This window comes from Mobula birostris, chromosome 9 (genome assembly GCF_030028105.1).
Source record: "Mobula birostris isolate sMobBir1 chromosome 9, sMobBir1.hap1, whole genome shotgun sequence".
Lineage (NCBI taxonomy): Eukaryota > Metazoa > Chordata > Chondrichthyes > Myliobatiformes > Myliobatidae > Mobula > Mobula birostris.
The window spans coordinates 158,257,004-158,276,613 of NC_092378.1; the positions used below are offsets into that span (position 1 = coordinate 158,257,004).

Below are 19,610 nucleotides of genomic sequence, written 5' to 3' on the forward strand. Positions count from 1 at the left end.
AAATGGACAAGGGAGTGCCAGGGGATGTAGTGTACCTGGACTTTCAGAAAGCCTTTGATAAAGTCCCACATAGGAGATTAGTGGGCAAAATTAGGGCACATGGTATTGGGGGCAGAGTACTGACATGGATTGAAAATTGGCTGGCTGACAGAAAACAAAGAGTAGCGATTAATGGGTCCCTTTCGGAATGGCAGACGGTGACTAGTGGGGTACTGCAGGGTTCAGTGCTGGGACCGCAGCTGTTTACAATATATATTACTGGTTTAGATGAAGGGATTAAAAGTAACATTAGCAAATTTGCCGATGACACAAAGCTGGGTGGCAGTGTGAAATGTGAGGAGGATGTTATGAGAATGCAGGGTGACTTGGACATGCTGGGTGAGTGGGCAGATGCATGGCAGATGCAGGTTAATGTGGATAAATGTGAGGTTATCCACTTTGGTGGTAAGAACAGGAAGGCAGATTATTATCTAAATGGAGTCAAGTTAGGAAAAGGGGAAGTACAACGAGATCTAGGTGTTCTTGTACATCAGTCACTGAAAGCAAGCATGCAGGTACAGCAGGCAGTGAAGAAAGCTAATGGCATGCTGGCCTTCATAACAAGGGGAATTGAGTATAGGAGCAAAGAGGTCCTTCTGCAGCTGTACAAGGCCCTGGTGAGACCACACCTGGAGTACTGTGTGCAGTTTTGGTCTCCAAATTTGAGGAAGGACATTCTCGCTATTGAGGGAGTGCAGCGTAAGTTCACAAAGTTAATTCCCGGGATGGTGGGACTGTCATATGTCGAAAGATTGGAGCAACTGGGCTTGTATACTCTGGAATTTAGAAGGCTGAGAGGGGATCTTATTGAAACATATAAGATTATTAAGGGATTGGACACGCTGGAGGCAGGAAGCATGTTCCCGCTGATGGGTGAGTCCAGAACCAGAGGCCACAGTTTAAGAATAAGGGGTAGGCCATTTAGAACAGAGTAGAGGAAAAACTTTTTCACCCAGAGAGCGGTGGATATGTGGAATGCTCTGCCCCAGAAGGCTGTGGAAGCCAAGTCTCTGGATGCTTTCAAGAAAGAGGTGGATAGAGCTCTTAAAGATAGCGGAATCAAAGGTTATGAGGATAAGGCAGGAACTGGATACTGATTGTGAGATGATCAACCATGATCACCGTGAATGGCGGTGCTGGCTCGAAGGGCCGAATGGCCTACTCCTGCACCTATTGTCTATTGTCTATAAATGAAGAAAATTAGCACAGACACCTAGTGTAGATAATGGACTGCCTTCATACAATGCTTTAGAAATTTTTCAGCCTGAAACATCAACTATACTTTTTTCCATAGATGCTGCCTGGCCTGCTGGGTTCCTCCAGCATTTTGTGTGTGTTGCTCCTGTCCTAATTAAGTAGCGTAGTGTCCCAAATAAATGAAGGGATTCCCGTCTATTTCCTTCAATACTTTTTGTTCTTTGAGAGTTATTCCAACTAAGTGGCTGCCCCCATTAACTGATGGCCCAATTAACCAGAATCCACTATATATATAAAACATATAGCTAAAGGTTAAAATATGGATAGAGAATGAAATGTGCACAAAGACATAAATATCAGCACGTATTTCCAATGTAAACAGTGGTTCAAAATGTTGTGTAGTCATAGGGGTAATCAGTGGAGTGGGGCGTGGGGGATAGGCTAATTAGAATGGTTGGTAAGATTAACTGCCTGGGGAAAGAAACTTTCACAGATGGTGTAAAGTTATTGTTTTAATAGCCCTATAGTACTTACCAGAAGGGAGTTTTTGGAAAAGGCAGTTTACAGTGTGGGTAGTGTTTGCAATGATCTTTCCTGCCTGTTTGGCATACAAGTCCTGCAGTGATGGTAGACTGCAGACAATGACCTTTTCTGCTGACCTGATGATGAGATGTGGACCTGTGGATACACACCTCCCAATATCCTAATCTAGTAGGATGGCTTGCCATCAGCCTGGTCACTGGGCTCATCTTGACCAGAGGGTGATGTACGTTTGCTTCTGCAGAACTTCCAAGGCAATGAGGCGGTCTTTGAAGCAGTGGAACAGCAAGACCTGGATGCTGTGCAGATGCTGCTCAACATGTATACGGCAGAGGAGCTGGACCTCAACACCCCCAACAGTGAGGGGCTGATGCCTCTGGACATCGCCATCATGACCAACAACGTGCCCATGGCAAAGCTGCTTCTGCAGGCTGGAGCAAAGGAGAGCCCACACTGTAAGTTCCACTGATCACACATCACCATGCTTCATGTACACTCGTACAAGGGGGAGGCCACTGTCTGCAACTGTCCTAGCACATGCTCAGGGTGAAAGCACATTATGTTGTTCCTATTCAGGACGGGGAGGTGTGTGAGGGGTGTCAGCCTCTGTACCATTGGGTGAGGGACAGGGGTCCCTGGGGGTGTGTGATAGAACAGTGTGGGGGGAGCTTCACTCTGTGTCTGACCCTGGGAGTGTGTGATGGGATGGTGCGGGGGAGCTTAACTTACGTCTGACCATGGGGGGGTTGGGGTTGTGATGGGACGGTGTAGAGGGGGCTTGATCTGGAATTGATTAAGGGAGAGATAATTGAGAAATTTTGTGTGGTTGGTGTTGGCACGTTCTCTGTAACTGACTGTCAGAGTGACTGGGGGAGTGACGATCTCTCCATGATGGCCCATAGTGGACTGACTGAGGGAGCGATGTTGGGAATGGTTATGTGTGACCAGTATTGAGAGGTGCTCTGTAACTAATTACCGGTTCTCTATTCAGTTGTCAGTTTGGAAAGTCGGGCTGCACATTTAGCTACACTTGTGCGTGAGTCGGAGCAGCGTTTGAGTGAGCTGATGGCACAGGTGGTGAACGAGGCCGCAGGTTCAGACCATGCTGAGAAGCAGAGGCAACTGAAAACCTGGGAGTGGCAGAGCCGCCTCTTCAAACGGATGAAAAGGGGCTTTGAACATGCACGTGAGTTTCAAGCACAAATTGCAATCACCAGGTTTCTTCTGCATTTCCTGTGACATCACGAGCCGTCCTCTCTATCCCAGATCATACACCACCACCTGCTCATTCATCACTGCCATCAAGAGTCCTGTCTGGTCAGCCCTTCCCAGTGAGTCCTGTCCACTCAGTGCTGCCCGCTGTGTCGTGTCTGCCTGGCCCAGCCAGCTATTCCGCTCTCCATGCCAGTATCTCTCCTGTAACGCCATCGGATTTTATCTTGTTAAGCAGCCTCATGTGTGGCTCCCTATCAAATGCCTTCTGAAAATCCCAGTAAGTGACATCCATTCCCTCTCCTTTGTCCACCCTGCTTGTTTCTTCCTCGAAGAACTCTAACAGATTTGTCAGGCAAGATTTCCCTTGACAGAAACCTTGCTGACTTTGACTTATTTTATCATTAGTCTCCAAATACCTCGATACCTCATCTTTAATAACAGACTCCAGCACTTTCCCAACCACTGAGGTTAGTCTAACTGGCCTATAATTTGAACTTCTTCAGTGTAGGCATCACTGGAAGACCTTGCTTTCTCTGGCGGACAGAGTGTAGTTGTTCCAGCAATGGCCTATAATTTCCTTTCCTTTGCCTTCCTCCATTTTTAAAGAGGGGAGTGACATTTGCAATCTTCCAGTCCTCCAAGACCATACTAGAATCAAGTGATTCTTCAAAGATCATGACCAATGCATCCGTGATCTCTTCAGCAACCTCTCTCAGGACTCTAGGATGTGGTCCATCTGTCCTAGGTGACCTGTCCACCTTGAGACCTTAGAGTTTGCCTGGCACTTTTTCCAATGACACTCACTCCTGCTCCTTGACACTCACGGTTATCTGGCACACTGCTAGTGTCTTCCAAAATACCCATTAAGTTCATCTGCCATTCCTTTGACCCCCATTACTACTTCACCAGCATCATTTTCCAGTGGTCCAATATCAACTCTCACCTCCCTTTTACTCTTTATATAACTGAAAAAACTGTTGTTGGTATCCTGCTTAATATTATTGTCTAGATTGTCCTCATATCTCATCTTTTACTTTCTTACAGCTTTTTCAGTTGCCTTTTGTTGGATTTTAAAAGTTCACCAATCATCTAACTTTCCATTTACTTTTGCTAATTTACGTGCCCTTTTTATAATCCTTAACTTCCTTTGTCAGCCACGGTTGCCTATTGCTGGCATTTGAAAACTTCTTCCTCTGTGGAACATAACTGACTCAGAACAGAACACATGTCCCCATTCTGTCTCGAGTTAAGTAAGAAATAAGGAATGAACTCACCTATGTACCTTGACTTCACCTGTTCTCTCTGACGCCTTGTTGAGCCAAAGCCTTACTGCTCTGCCTCTGACGACAACCGCTCCCATGATGACCACTCCGCTAGGCGATATCTCTCTGTTATAGAGATTGGCTTTTTAAGGCTCTTTGCTGGACCTGCACAGGACCTCTTCTGTTGCATCTGCGCAGTACTCCAATCAATGCCCATCCCGTGAGTCCTGACTGCCTAGTGTATCCTGGGTGCCTGGCCTTGCCCCATATTTTCTGGCTGCCCAGACTTGTCCCATGTGTGCTGTCTGTCCAGCCCTGCCCAGTGGGTCCTGTCTGCCCGGCTGCACCCAGTGTGCCCAGATTCCAACACCAGCAGCCAGCACCGCGGGGATTGTAAGACCATCGAGTCTGAACCCCCGTTTCATCATGGGCAATCTAATTTTCTTCTCAACCTCAATTTCCTGCCTTCTCCCCGTAACCCTTCATTCCCTGAGTAACCATTAATCTATCAGCCTCTACCTTCAATGTACATAAATACTTGGCCTCCACAGCCGCCTGTGCCAGCAAATTCCACAGGTTCACCACTCTCTGGCCAAAGAAATTCCTCCTCATCTCCGTTCTGAAAGAATGCCCCTCTATTCTGAGACTGTCTATTCTGCTCTTACCACCATAGGAAACGTACTCTCCGCATCCACTCTATCAAGGCCTGTAACCTTTCAATAGGTTTCAATGAGGTCATCTCTCATTCTTCTGAATTCCAGCAAATACTGGCCTGAGCCACCAAACACTCCTCATTTGACAAGCTGTTCAATTCTGGAATAATTTTCCTGAATCTCTCCAGTTGCAGCCCATCCTTTCTAAGATAAGGGGCCCAAAATTGCTCAAAATACTCCAAGTGTGGCCTTACTACTGTCTTATAAATTTCAACATTATACCCCTGCTTTTATATTCTAGTCCTCTTGAAATGAATGCTAACATCACATTTACCTTCCTCACCACAGGCTCAACCTGCAAATTATTCTTCAGGAAATCCTGCACAAGGACTTCCAAGTCCTTCTGCACCTCAATTTTTTTGTATTTTCTCTCCAGACAGAAAATAGGCAATCCTTTCATTTCTTCTGGCAAAGTGTATGATCATACACTTCCCAGCACTGTGTTCTATCTGCCGTTTCATTACCTATTCGCCTAATCTGTCTAAGTCCTTCGTAGCCTCTTTACTTCCTCAAAACTACCTGTCCCTCCAACTATCTTCATATTGGCTGCAAACTTGGCAATGAAGCCATCATTTCCATCATCCAAATCATTAACATGTAATGTAAAAAGAATTGGTCCCACCACAGACCCCTGTGGGAAACCTCTAGTCACTGGTATCCTGTCTGAAAAGGCTTCCTTTATTCCCACTCTTTGCCTCCTGCCAGACCATACCAGAATCTTCCCTGTAATACCATGGGCTTGTAGCTTGTTAAGCAGCCTCATGTGTGGCACCTTGTCAAGGCCTTCTGAAAATCCAAATACACAACATCCACCGATTCTCCTTTGTCTATCTTGCTTGTTATGTCTTCAAAGAATTCCAATGGATTTGTCAGTTGAGATTTTCCCTTGAGAAAATCATGCCACCTGCGACCTATCTTATCATGTGCCTCCAAATACCCTGAGTCTTCATCCTTAATAATCGAGTCCAATATCTTCTCAACCACTGATGTCAGACTAACTAGCCTATAGTTTCCCTTTTTCTGCCTCTTCCTTTTTGAAGAGTGGAGTGACATTTGCAATTTTTCAGTCTTCCGGAACCATCCCAGAATCTAGTGTTCTTGAAAGATCATCACCAATGCCTCCACGATCACTTTGGTCACTTCTTTCAGAACTGTGGGCTGTGCACCATCTGGTCCAGGTGACTTACCTAACTTCAGACCTTTCAGTTTCCCCAAGAACCTTCTCTCGAGATATGGTAACCACACACTTTATGATCAATGGTTCCTGGAGCTTCCATCACACTGCGAGTGTCTTCCACAGTGAAGATTGATGCAAAATACTTACTCAGTTCATCCGCTATTTTGTTGTCCCCCATTACTACCTCTCCAGCATCGTATTCCTGCAGTCTGATATCCACTCTCACCTCTCTTTTACACTTTGTGTATCTGAAGAAACTTTTGGTATCTTCCTTAATATTACTGGCTAGCATATTTTCATATTCTATGTTTACCTTCTTGATGATATTTTAGTTGTCTTCCTTTGGTTTGGAAAAACTTCCTAATCCTCTAATTTCCCATTAATCATTGCTCTGTTATATGCCCTCTCTTTGGCTTTTATGTTGGCTTTGACTTCTCTTATTAGCTCTTACTTGTCTCTTAATCTCTAAAGCACAGAAGAGGCCCTTGCTCACCAATAGGCTCATCTAGACTTGTGCCATCTGCCAACATTTGGCCCATGTTCCTGAGAACCTTTCTTATCTGTGTACGTGTTTGTTAAAGTGTCTTTTAAATATTATTCACATACTGACCACCCTCTGGTTGAAAAAGTTACCTCTCAGGTTCCCATCGATGTAACCCTCTTCCACCATAAACCCACGTCCTCTGGTTCTTGATGCTGGTGAGTTACTACATTAGCATAGCAGTTACTGAAAATGTGTTATAGCTCGAGTGTCAGAGTGCAGAGTTCAATTCTGGCATGAGAAAATTTGTCCATTCTTCCATGGGTGTGTGGGTTTCCTTTGGGTTCTTCGCTTTCCTCCCACAGTTAAAAGATGTACTCTTCTTATCGTGTCCACTGACAGTCTGTATATGGCCCAGCCAGAACAGGACACATTTTTGCGCCTTGCTGTTGTATTCGGTTCCTATAGCGATGGGCATTGCAGGAGATGGTGCATAGTTTGTGGTTCAATTCCACATTCACAAGTTGTCAGGCTGGTTATATATCCCCATTTGCTTAGTGACACCTTTGAATGACCTACACCAGGCCTAGGTCTGTTAAGGCACACAAAGATGTACTGGTTAGAGGGTTAATTGGTCAGTGAGAATTGTCCTTTAATTAGGTTAGGTTTAAATAGGTGAGTTGCCGGGTGAGACGGCTTATTGGGCCAGAAAGATCTGTTCTGTATGGTATCGCTAAATAATTAAATAAATAAACCTGCTCTGTACACGCCGCTCATGATTTTATACGCTTCAACAAGGTCACCCTCAATCACCTCTGCTCCAGAGAACAAACTCCCAGCCTGCCCAACCTCTCCTCCCTACAGCCCAGTCCCTTAAACTCTCCGCTCAACTCACAACACAACCCCTCAACCACTCCCCTCAACCCACAGCCCAGTCCCTCAACTCACAACCCAGCCCTTTAACCTCTGCCCTCAACTCACATCAGCAGAAATGATCACACTGTCTTTGTGTCTCAGCTTACCCTCCTGCGCACGAAGAGATTTGGACAGTTTGCTGAGAGCATCTTGCATCTTGAGCTCTGCCTGAAAGCAAGGTGCCTGCCTGAAGAGGCAGCTCAGGACAGGCTGTAGGTGGGCTCTGTGAGCTCATGGCAGAGGGATCACAACACCATGAAACAGGCCATTTGGCCCATCGAGAATGCTCCACAGTCTTACCACACCCAGGACGGTTGGACAGAAGAGACAGGATGTCCAAGATAAGGTGGAGACAGGTTGTCTAGGACAGTGACCCTGAGCTGAAGCATTAAGAAATAAATGATTGAAGGTAACAGGAGATACGATGGTGCTGGAACTGCAAGAGGTACTAGGTACAGTCTTGTATCGGACTTGCAAGAGGCAGTAGGAATCGGATTTCCATGTGCCACATCACACAGAGGGAAAAGTTCAGGATACATGTCGATGTCCCACTCTCTCCAGCTTTGCAGGGGGATCATTCCTTCAACTGCTCTGTGCTTCTCCACCAACCAACCCCCCTTGTCCTATCCTTACAACTCGTTCCACAGTAACTGCAGGAAATACAACAGCTGATTTTTGCTAGCTTCCGTCCCACCATCCAGAGACCCCAACAGTCTCTCCTGGTTGACAGACACCTCCTGCATTCTCTTGTGTTGCACTCAGTGGCCAGTGTGTGGTCTCCTCTGCACTGCAGGGCCAGTCACTGAACACATGGGTGATAATGATGCTGACCACTCTACTTGACCCCATTCCCACCCCGCCCTGTCTCGAGTCTCCTGCATGTTATCTACAAGTCCAACGTAAGCTCAGCTCCCGTGTGGAATTCTATAGTTTCAGACAACGGAGCACGTCTGATGAAAGGTCAGTCACACGCAACACTAACTCAGTAATTCTCTCTCTACGGATGCTGCCTGACTGGTCTAGTACTTCCCCCCACCTCCTCCATTCCCCATCCCCTTTCCCCTCTCTCAACTTACCCCTGCCTGCCCTTCACTTCCCTCTGGTGCTCCTCTCCCTTTTTCTGTCGTCCATGGCCTTCTGTCTTCTTCTGTAAGGCTCCCCATTCTCCAACCTGTACCTCTTTCTCCAATCAACTTCCCAGCTCTTTACTTCGCCCTTTCCCCACCCCTCCCAGTTCCACCAATCACCTGGTGCTTCTCCCTTTCCTCTCCCACCTTCTAACCCTGACTCCTCATCTCCTCACCTCCAGTCCTGCTGAAGGGTCTCAACCCAAAATGTCGACTGTACTCTTTTCCATAGATGCTGCCTGGCCTGCTGAGTTCCTCCAACATTTTGTGTGTGTTGCTTGGATTTCCAGCAGCTGCAGATTTTCTCTTGTTTGTGATTCCTTGTTGGTGTTTTGTTCGTGCTTTGGTGAGACCGCCCTCAAGGGTACACTCATATCAACCTTCCTCTCTGCAGTGGACCAGGTAAGATCTCACTCACCTTCCACAGAACTCATTTCATTGTAATTTCTAACCTCTGGCTTTGTGTTGAACCCACAGGGGTCCCAGATGCTCCAGTTCAGGTCTGGTTATCCGCTGCAGGCAGCACCTCCTTACAGGTGACCTTCCAGGAACCTTTGAGCGTCAATTCTGCAGTGGTTACAAAATACAAAGGTGAGCTGTGGGTTGGTGGTGTGACCTCGTGAGGTACAATAACCGGACATTCAGGCTCCGGGATCAGAACCAACACCTTCTGGTATCCAATTGTAGCCTGTGGCCTACTCCTCACATGCCTTTATGGGGGGGGTGGCTTTAATCAGATCCATTGACTCTGCCCCAAGAATGAAAGGAGATTGGGTCAAACCTTGGCCAATTAAGCATCTCCATCAGATAGAGCACAAAGTGCTGGAAGCACTCAGCAGCTCAGGCAGCACCTGAGGACAGAGAAACAGAGTATTCTGATACTAGGACATAGAACTCTGCGTCACCCTCCACTCTCGGCACACGCTGCCTCACCCACTCAGTGTTCCGAGAACTTTCAGATTCCCAGGGACTCATTTTGTAGATTTTTCCGGACATTCAATCTAAAGTTACTGTGAAGTGGTGCAACAGAGGACACCAAGTCTGTCATCGAATACCAACTCAGCAATCACACAATCTTTCTGATTAAGTTAACTTTTGAATTAGGAAACTGACACACTCAAATAGAAGCTTCCTTTGCACCATCCCATTATATACACCAGGGTCAGACACAGAGAAAAGCTCCCTCTGCACCATCCCATCATACACTCCTGGGGTCAGACACAGAGAAAAGCTCCCTCTGCACCATCCCATCATACACTCCTGGGGTCAGACACAGAGTGAAGTTTCCTCCAAATCGTCCCATCACACACACACCCGGGGTCAGAAACAGGGAACACCTCCTTCCACACTGACCCATCACATACTCCTGGGGTCAGATACAGAGGGCAGCTCCCTCTACACCAAACCATCACATACTGTTGGGTTCAGACACAGATAAAAATTCCCTCTGCTCCATCCCATCACGTGCATTCCTGGGGTCAGACACAGAGTGAAGCTCCCTCCACACCATCCGATCACACACTCCCAGGGTCAGACACAGAGTGAAGTTCCCTCCACACCATCCAATCACACACTCCCGGGGTCAGACACAGAGTAAAGTTCCCTCTACACCATCCGATCACACACTCCCGTGTCAGACACAGAGTGAAGTTCCCTCCACACCATCCAACACATACTCCCGGGGTCAGACACTGAGTGAAGTTCCCTCCACACCATCGATCACACACTCCCAGGGTCAGACACAGAGTGAAGTTCCTTCCACACCATCCGATCACACATTCCCGGGGTCAGACACTGAGTGAAGTTCCCTCTACACTATCCGATCACACACTCCCGGGGTCAGACACAGAGTAGGTTCCCTCCACACCATCCAATCACACACTCCCGTGTCAGACACAGAGTAAGATTCACTCTACACCGTCCCGTCACACACTCCCAGAAGGAGACCACAAAAAGGAACCAATGTTTGGAAAGTATCATTTTCAGGTCAGGTTCCCCACCTCTGCCCAGTTGGTGAAAAGCATTTTGAAAAACTATCACAATTTTTCCACAGCGGTTGTAATTTACATTGATGTTCCTGGTGCCAAAGCTTTCTGTAAACTGGACGAATGACTGCGTTGTGCCTGTGTGCTCAGTACTGACCAGCACACAGAAACCTCCCACTCTTTTGTGATTGCGGGATTGCAACATTACCGGTGAGCTGGACAGAGTGTCAGTTGATTTATGGAGTGCCTGAGAGGATAAGTCTGCTTGAGGGAAGAGTTTCTCTCAGCTCCTAAACATGTGAGCAGTGTGTTACAGCTGCTGCCTACCTGCTGCTTGCTGACAGTTTGTGATGGAGAGCTGGGCAATGCCACGCTTCCAGCAGTTCACACTCAGTGTCCCGAAAAGCACATACAATTTCCACTCTGGGATCCCACAGTTTCTGTCCCGGAGTGCACTCTGGCAGTCCAAAATCGCTGTCGCTGACCCAGAGATACACACTGTCCACTCTGGCTGTCCAAAGTCACTGACCCAGAGATACACACTGTCCACTCTGGCTGTCCATAGACACTGACCCAGAGTGCAGACACACTGTCTACTTCAACAGTCCATAAGAATATAAGAAATAGGAGCAGGAGTCGGCCATCCGGCCCATCCAGCCTGCCCTGCCATTCAATAAGATCATGGCTGATCTGTCCGTAAACTCAGCTCCATCTACCTGCCTTTTCCCCATAACCCTTAATTCCCCAACTATGTAAAAATTTATCTAACTGTATCTTAAATATATTTAGTGAAGAAGCCTCAACTGCTTCCCTGGGCTGAGAATTCCACAGATTCACCACTCTCTGGGAAAAATAATTTCTCCTCATTTCTGTCCAAACTCTTCTCCCCTGAATCTTGAGGCAATGTCCCCTAGTTCTAGTCTCACCCATCAATGGAAACAACTTTCTTACTTCTATCTTATCTATCCCTGTCAAATTTTAGTATGTTTTTATAAGATCCCCTCTCATTTTTCTGAATTCCAGAGAGTACAGTCCCAGGTGATTCAAACTCTCCTCATAGGTTAACCCCTTCATCCCTGGAATCAACCAGGTGAACCTCCTCTGTACTGCCTCCAAAGCCAGTATATCCTTCCTCGAGTATGGAGACCAGAACTGCACACAATACTCCAGGTGCAGCCTCACCAGTACCCTGTATAGTTGCAGCATGACCTCCCTGCTCTTGAATTCAATCCCTCTAGCAATGAAGGCCAACATTCCGTTTGCCTTCTTAATAACCTGTTGTGCCTGCAAGCCAACTTTTTGCGATTCATGAACAAGCACTCCCAAGTCCCTCTGCACAACAGCATGCTGCAATCTTTCACCATTTGGATAATAATTTGCTCTTCTATTATTCCTTCCAAAATGGATGATCTCGCATTTACCAACATTGTATTCCATCTGCCAGACCTTGGCTCACTCACTTAACCTATCTATATCCCTCTGCAGTCTCTCCACATCCTCTGTACAATTTGCCTTTCCACTCAGTTTAGTGTCATCAGCAAATTTTGCTACGCTACACTCAGTCCCCTCTTCCAAATTAACGATGTAAATGGTAAACAGCTGTGGGCCCAGCACCGACCCCTGCGGCACCCCACTCGCCAGCCGGAGAAACACCCATTTATACCAACTCTCTGCCTTCTATTGGTTAACCAATCCACTATCCATGCCTATATACTTCCTCCAACTCCATGCATCCGTATCTTATTTATAAGTCTCTTGTGTGGCACCTTATCGAACACCTTCTGGAAATCCAAATGTACGACATCCACCTGTTCCCCTCTATCCACTGCACTCATTATGTCCCCAAAGAACTCCAGTAAGTTTGTTCTGAATCCATGCTGTGTTTGTCTACTGGAACCACTCCTTTCTAAATGTTTCGCTATTTCTTCCTTAGTGACAACTTCAAGCATTTTCTGGACTACAAATGTTAAGCTAACTGGCCTATAGTTGCCTGTCTTTTGCCTACATCCTTTTTTAAAAAGTGGCGTGACATCTGCTGTCTTCCAATCTGTTGGGACCTGCCCAGAGTCTAGAGAGTTTGATAAATGATTACCAACGTGTCTACTATCACCTCCGCCAATTCCCTCAGCACCCTGGGAAGCATCTCATCAGGACCAGGGGACTTATCTACCTTCAGGCCCTCTAGTTTGCTCATCACTATCTCTTTAAATGACAGTGATTTTATTGAGGTCCTCACCTCCCATTTAATCCATAACATCCTTCTTTGGCATATTAGATGTGTCCTCCACTGTGAAGACCGACACAAGACCGTTCAAGGCCTCAACCATTTCCTTATCACCCAATATCAATTTCCCCTTCTCGTCTTCCAAGGGACCTAAGTTGACTTTAGCCACCCTCTTCCGCTTTATACATTTATAAAAACTTTTGCTATCTGTTTTTATATTTTGTGCTAATTTATTTTCATACTCTATCTTCCCTTTCTTTATTTCTTGTTTAGTTGTCCTACAGATGCTGCCTGGCCTGCTGCATTCACCAGCAACTTTGATGTGTGTCGCTTGAATTTCCAGCATCTGCAGAATTCCTGTTGTTTTAGTTGTTCCTTGTTGCTTTTTAAAGTTTACCCAATCCTCCAGTCTCCCACTACTCTTTGCGACTTTGTACACATGAGCTTTTAATTTGGTACTATGTTTTATTTCCTTAGTTATCCAAGGTTGGCTCTCCCCACACTTACTATCCTTACTTTTGACTGGAATACACTGTTGTTGAGCACTGTGAAAAATCTCTTTGAAAGTATTCCACTGTTCCTCAACTGTCCTACCAAATAGCCTGTGCTCCCAATCCACATTGGCCAACTCCTTCCTCATCCTGTTGTAGTCTCCCTTGTTCAAGCATAATACACTTGTTTTAGATCTAACTATTTCATCCTCCATCTGTATGCGAAATTCAATCACACTATGATCACTCTTTCCAAGAGGATCCCTGACTACAAGATCGTTAATCTTACCTGTCTCATTGCACAGGACTAGATCTAAGATAGTATTTTCCCTTGTCGGTTCACTAACATGCTGCTCAAGAAAGCCATCATGGATGCGTTCTATGAAGTCCTCCTCAAGACTTCCTTGACCAGCCTGATTCACCCAATCTATGTGGAAGTTAAGATCCCCCATGACAACTGCTGTTCCGTTCTTACAAGCCTTAGTTATTTCTTGGTTAATTGCCTCTGTCACTGCAATATTTTTATTAGGTGGCCTATAGACAACTCCCACCAGAGATTTTTTCCCTTTACTGTTCTTAATCTCTACCCAGATGGACTCAACATTCTGTTCCGTAGATCTTATATCGTCTCACAATCGCCCTGATCTCATCCCTAATCAAGAGCACCACCCCACCTCCTTTGCCTTCCTGCCTATCTTTCTGTGTTACCTGATACCCTTGGATATTTAATTCCCAGTCATCTCCACCCTGCAACCAGGTTTCTGTAATGGCCACTAAATCATATGCCTTGGTACTATCCGTGCCACAAGTTCACTAACCTTGTTTCTAATACTACGGGCATTTAGATAAAGTGCCCTTGCCCTTGTCCTTGTCATTGTCCTTTTAGGATCTAGTGACCTATGTGATTTTTGCTTTTTACTTTTATGCACTCTACTCTTACTTTTTCCTTCACTAACTCTAGCTTTGGTCCCTGCATCACTTCCCTCTTCTTTTCTGTATGGGTTCCCATCACCCTGCCATATTAGTTTAAAGCCTCCCCAACAGCACTAGCAAACAATCTCCCTAGGACATTGATTCTGGCCCTGCCCAGATGTCGACCGTCCGGATGGTACTGACCCACCTCCCCCAATCCGGATGGTACTGGTCCCACCTCCCCCAGAAGCAGTTCAATACCCCAAGAATCTGAACCCCTCCCTCCTGCACCACCACTCAAGCCACATATTCATTCTAGCTATCCTGTTATTCCAACTCTGGCTAGCACGTGGCACCGGTAATAATCCTGAGATTATTACCTTTGAGGTGCTACTCTTTAATTTATCTCCTAGCTCCCTAAATTCAGCTTGTAGGACCTCATCCAGCTTTCTTCCTATATCGTCAGTACCTACATGCACCATGACCACTGGCTGCTCACTCTCCCCTTTCAGAATGCCCTGCAGCCTCTCCGAGACATCTCTGACCCTTGCACCCAGGAGGCAACACACCATACGGGAGTCCCGTTTGTGGCCACAAAAGCTCCTCTCTATTCCCCTTACCATGGAATCCCCTACCACAACAGCTCCGCCACTGTTTTTCTTGCCCTCACGTGCAGCAGAGCCACCCACGGTGCCATGATCCTGGCTACTGCTGCCCTCACCCAATGAACCATCTCCCCGACAGACTCCAAAGCGGTATATCTGCTTTTGAGGGAGATGACCGCAGGAGACTCCTGTACTACCTTACTGCTACTACTCTTCCCGTTGGTCACCCATTCCCTATCTTTCTTTAGATTCTCAAACTGCAGTGTGACCAACTCACTAACTGCGCTATCCACAACATTCTCAGCATCTCGGCTGCTCCAAATTGAGTCCATGCGCAGCTCCAGTGCTGCCACGCATAGACACTGTCCACTCCAACAGTCCATAGTCACGGTCTCAGAGTGAATAGACACTGTCCACTCCAACAGTCCATAGTCACGGTCTCAGAGTGAATAGACACTGTCCACTCCAACAGTCCATAGTCTATGTCCCAGAGAACAGACACACTGTCCACTCCAGCATCCATAGGCACTGTCCCAGAGTGCAAGGACACTGTCCACTCCAACAGTCCATAGTCTATGTCCCAGAGTGAATAGACACTGTCCACTCCAACAGTCCATAGTCACTGTCCCAGAGTGAATAGACACTGTCCACTCCAACAGTCCATAGTCTATGTCCCAGAGAACAGACACACTGTCCACTCCAGCATCCATCGGCACTGTCCCAGAGTGCAAGGACACTGTCCACTCCTGCAGTTTATAGCTACTGTCCCGGACCATACACACTGTACACTGATTCTCAAAAGGTACATTTCCTTGTTCACAGTGATTTCCCTTCTCTCCAGTCATTCTGGAAGAATTGGCTACCAGACCATAGTCAAGCTGTGAATTTCCCAAACACTTGTTGATTCCCTTCCCCTTGGAAGATTGAAGTTGCAGCTTTTGTGAGTTCATCCTGTCCCTCTGTCACCTTATAGTTGAGTGGAGCACATACAATGACTTCAGCTCAATCGCAGGAGAGAGCATTCTGGAAGGCATAAAGAGGCTGACCTACACGGTGACTGGACTGGTGACCGTAAGTAGCACCGACCTTTCTGGTACTGGGCTTGGGGAATGACAGGTTACCAGCTTGTGAACAATGATACGAGAGGGGAATTGACACACATTTCACGTACTGAGCTTAGCAAATCACAGGATACAGGCATAAGACCTTAAGATATCAGAGCAGAATTTAAACCATTTGGCCCATTTGGTCTTCTCTGCTATTTCATCATGGCTAATCCATTTTCTCTCTCAGTCCCCATCTCTTGCCCTCTCCCTGTATTGCTTCAAACCCTGACTAACCAAGAATCTATCAACCTTTGTCTTAAATATACCCAATAACCTGGTCGCCATTGCCGCCTGTGGCAATGAATTCCAGCGATTCACCACTCTCTTGCTAAAGAAATTCCACTTCATCTCAGTTCTAAAAGGACACGCCTCTATTCAGAGGCTGTGTTCTCTGGTCTCAACCTCCTCCACCATAGAAATACTCTATCAAGGCCTTTCACCGTTCGATGGGTTTCAATGAGGTCACCCCTCATTCTTCTTAATTGTATTGCTCTTCATGTAACAAGCCATTCAATTTTGGAATAATTTTCGTGAACCTCCTTTGAACCCTCTCCAGTTTCAGCACATCCTTTTGAAGACCAGGGTCCCAAACCTGCTCACAGTACTCCATATGAGGCCTCAGCAGTGCTTTATAAAGTCTCAACATTACATCCTTGCTTTTATATTCTAGTCCTCTTGAAATGAATGCTGACATTGCATTTGCCTTCCTCACCACAGACTCAACCAGAAAATTAACCTTTGGGGAATCCTTCACAAGGACTCCCAGAGTTCCTTGGTGCCTCAGATTTTTGTATTTTCTCTCCATTTAGAAAATAGTCAACCCTTTCATTTCTTCTACTAAAGTGCATGACCACGCACTTCCCAACACTGTATTCCACCTGCCATTGTTTTCCCTTTCCCCGAATCTGTCGAAGTCCTTCTGCAGGACTGTTTTGTTTCAGAATGCTTTTGTTCACTTCAGCTGTTTGCATGACTTGTATTTTACTTCCTGCACAACAAGTGTTCGTCATTTGTTTTTATTTTCATTCTTTTTTCCTTTACTTGTTTCTTTCGGGTTTCTTGCTTTCTAGCCACCTGTGAGCAAACAAATCTCATGGTTGCATAATTTATACGTGAATGAATCTTGAATATCAAAATGGGGGGGAAGCACTGACCGACCGGACACTGACTCCAGACACTGACTCTGGACACACTGACCCACCGGACACTGACTGCGGGCACACTGACCGACCGGACACTACAGCAGACACACTGACTGCAGACACACTGACCGACCGGACACTATTGCAGACACACTGACCAACCAGACACTGACTCCGGACACACTGACCAATCGGACACTGACTCCGGACACACTGACTGACCGGACACTGACTGCAGACACACTAACTGACCGGACACACTGAACGACCGGACACTGACTCCGGACACACTGACTGACCGGACACTGACTGCAGACAAACTGACCGACCACACACTGACTGCAGACACACTAACTGACCGGACACACTGACCGACCGGACACTGACTCCAGACACACTGACCCACCGGACACTGACTGCAGACACACTGACCAACCGGACACTGACTCCAGACACACTGACCGACCGGACACTGACTCCAGACACACTGACCCACCGGACACTGACTGCAGACACACTGACCAACCGGACACTGACGGCAGACACACTGACCAACCGGACACTGACTCCGGACACACTGACCAACTGGACACTGACTCCGGACACACTGACCAACTGGACACTGACTGCAGACACACTAACCAACCGGACACTGACTCCAGACACACTAACCGACTGGAACCTGACTCCGGACACACTGACCGACCGGATACTGACTCCAGACACACTGACGGACCAGACACTGACTCCGGACACACTGACCAACCGGACACTGACTCCGGACACACTGACCGACCTGAACCTGATGCCAGACACACTGATGGACAGGACACTGACTGCAGACAGACTGACCAACCGGACACTGACTCCGGACACACTGACCAACTGGACACTGACTCCGGACACACTGACCAACTGGACACTGACTGCAGACACACTAACCAACCGGACACTGACTCCAGACACACTAACCGACTGGAACCTGACTCCGGACACACTGACCGACCGGATACTGACTCCAGACACACTGACGGACCAGACACTGACTCCGGACACACTGACCGACCTGAACCTGATGCCAGACACACTGATGGACAGGACACTGACTGCAGACAGACTGACCAACCGGACACTGACTCCGGACACACTGACCAACTGGACACTGACTCCGGACACACTGACCAACTGGACACTGACTGCAGACACACTAACCAACCGGACACTGACTCCAGACACACTAACCGACTGGAACCTGACTCCGGACACACTGACCGACCGGATACTGACTCCAGACACACTGACGGACCAGACACTGACTCCGGACACACTGACCAACCGGACACTGACTCCGGACACACTGACCGACCTGAACCTGATGCCAGACACACTGATGGACAGGACACTGACTGCAGACAGACTGACCAACCGGACACTGACTCCGGACACACTGACCAACTGGACACTGACTCCGGACACACTGACCAACTGGACACTGACTGCAGACACACTAACCAACCGGACACTGACTCCAGACACACTAACCGACCGGACACTGACTCCGGACACACTGACCAACCGGACACTGACTCCAGACACACTCACCGACCGGACACTGACTGTGGACACAATGACCGACCGGACACTGACTCCAGACATTCACTCCGGACACTGACTCTAGACACACTGACCGACCGGACACTGACTGCAGACACACTGACCAACCGGACACTGACTCCGGACACACTGACCGACCGGACACTGACTGCAGACACACTAACAGACCGGACACTGACTGCAGACCCACTGACCAACCGGACACTGACTCCGGACACACTGACCAACTGGACACTGATTCCAGACACTGACTCCGGACACACTGACGGACCGGTCACAGACTGCAGACATACTGACCAACCGGACACTGACTCCAGACACATTGACCAACCGGACACTGACTGCAGACACACTGACCGACCGGACACTGACTCCAGACACTGAATCCGGACACACTGACTGACTGGACACTGACTACAGACACACTGACCACCTACCACTGACTCCAGACACACTGACCAACCGGACACTGACTGCAGACACACTGACCAACCGGACACTGACTCCGGACACACTGACCGACCGGACACTGACTGCAGACACACTGACCACCCGACACTGACTCCAGACACACTGACTGCAGACACACTGACCAACTGAACACTGACTCCAGACACACTGACCGACCACACACTGACTCCAGACAAACTGGACACTGACTGCAGACACACTGACTGACCAGACACTGACTCCGGACACACGAACCTACTGGACACTGACACCGGACACGCTAACCGACCGAACACTGACTCCGGACACACTGACGGACCAGACACTGACTTCGGACACACTGACCGACCGGACACTGACTCTGAACACACTGTCTGACCGGACACTGACTCCAGGCACACTGATGGACCTGACA

General features: G+C 47.6%; 1 protein-coding gene across 1 annotated transcript in view; it reads left to right on the forward strand.

Moving 5' to 3' along the window:
- Positions 1 to 19,610, forward strand: part of LOC140203504 (ankyrin-repeat and fibronectin type III domain-containing 1-like) — a 281,359-nt gene that overhangs the window by 7,061 nt on the left and 254,688 nt on the right. Inside the window, exons 2-5 of the mRNA XM_072269592.1 lie at positions 2,021 to 2,231; positions 2,768 to 2,962; positions 9,144 to 9,257; positions 15,857 to 15,954. Of these exons, the coding sequence (XP_072125693.1) occupies positions 2,021 to 2,231; positions 2,768 to 2,962; positions 9,144 to 9,257; positions 15,857 to 15,954 (618 nt within the window). The remainder of the gene's footprint in view (positions 1 to 2,020; positions 2,232 to 2,767; positions 2,963 to 9,143; positions 9,258 to 15,856; positions 15,955 to 19,610) is intronic.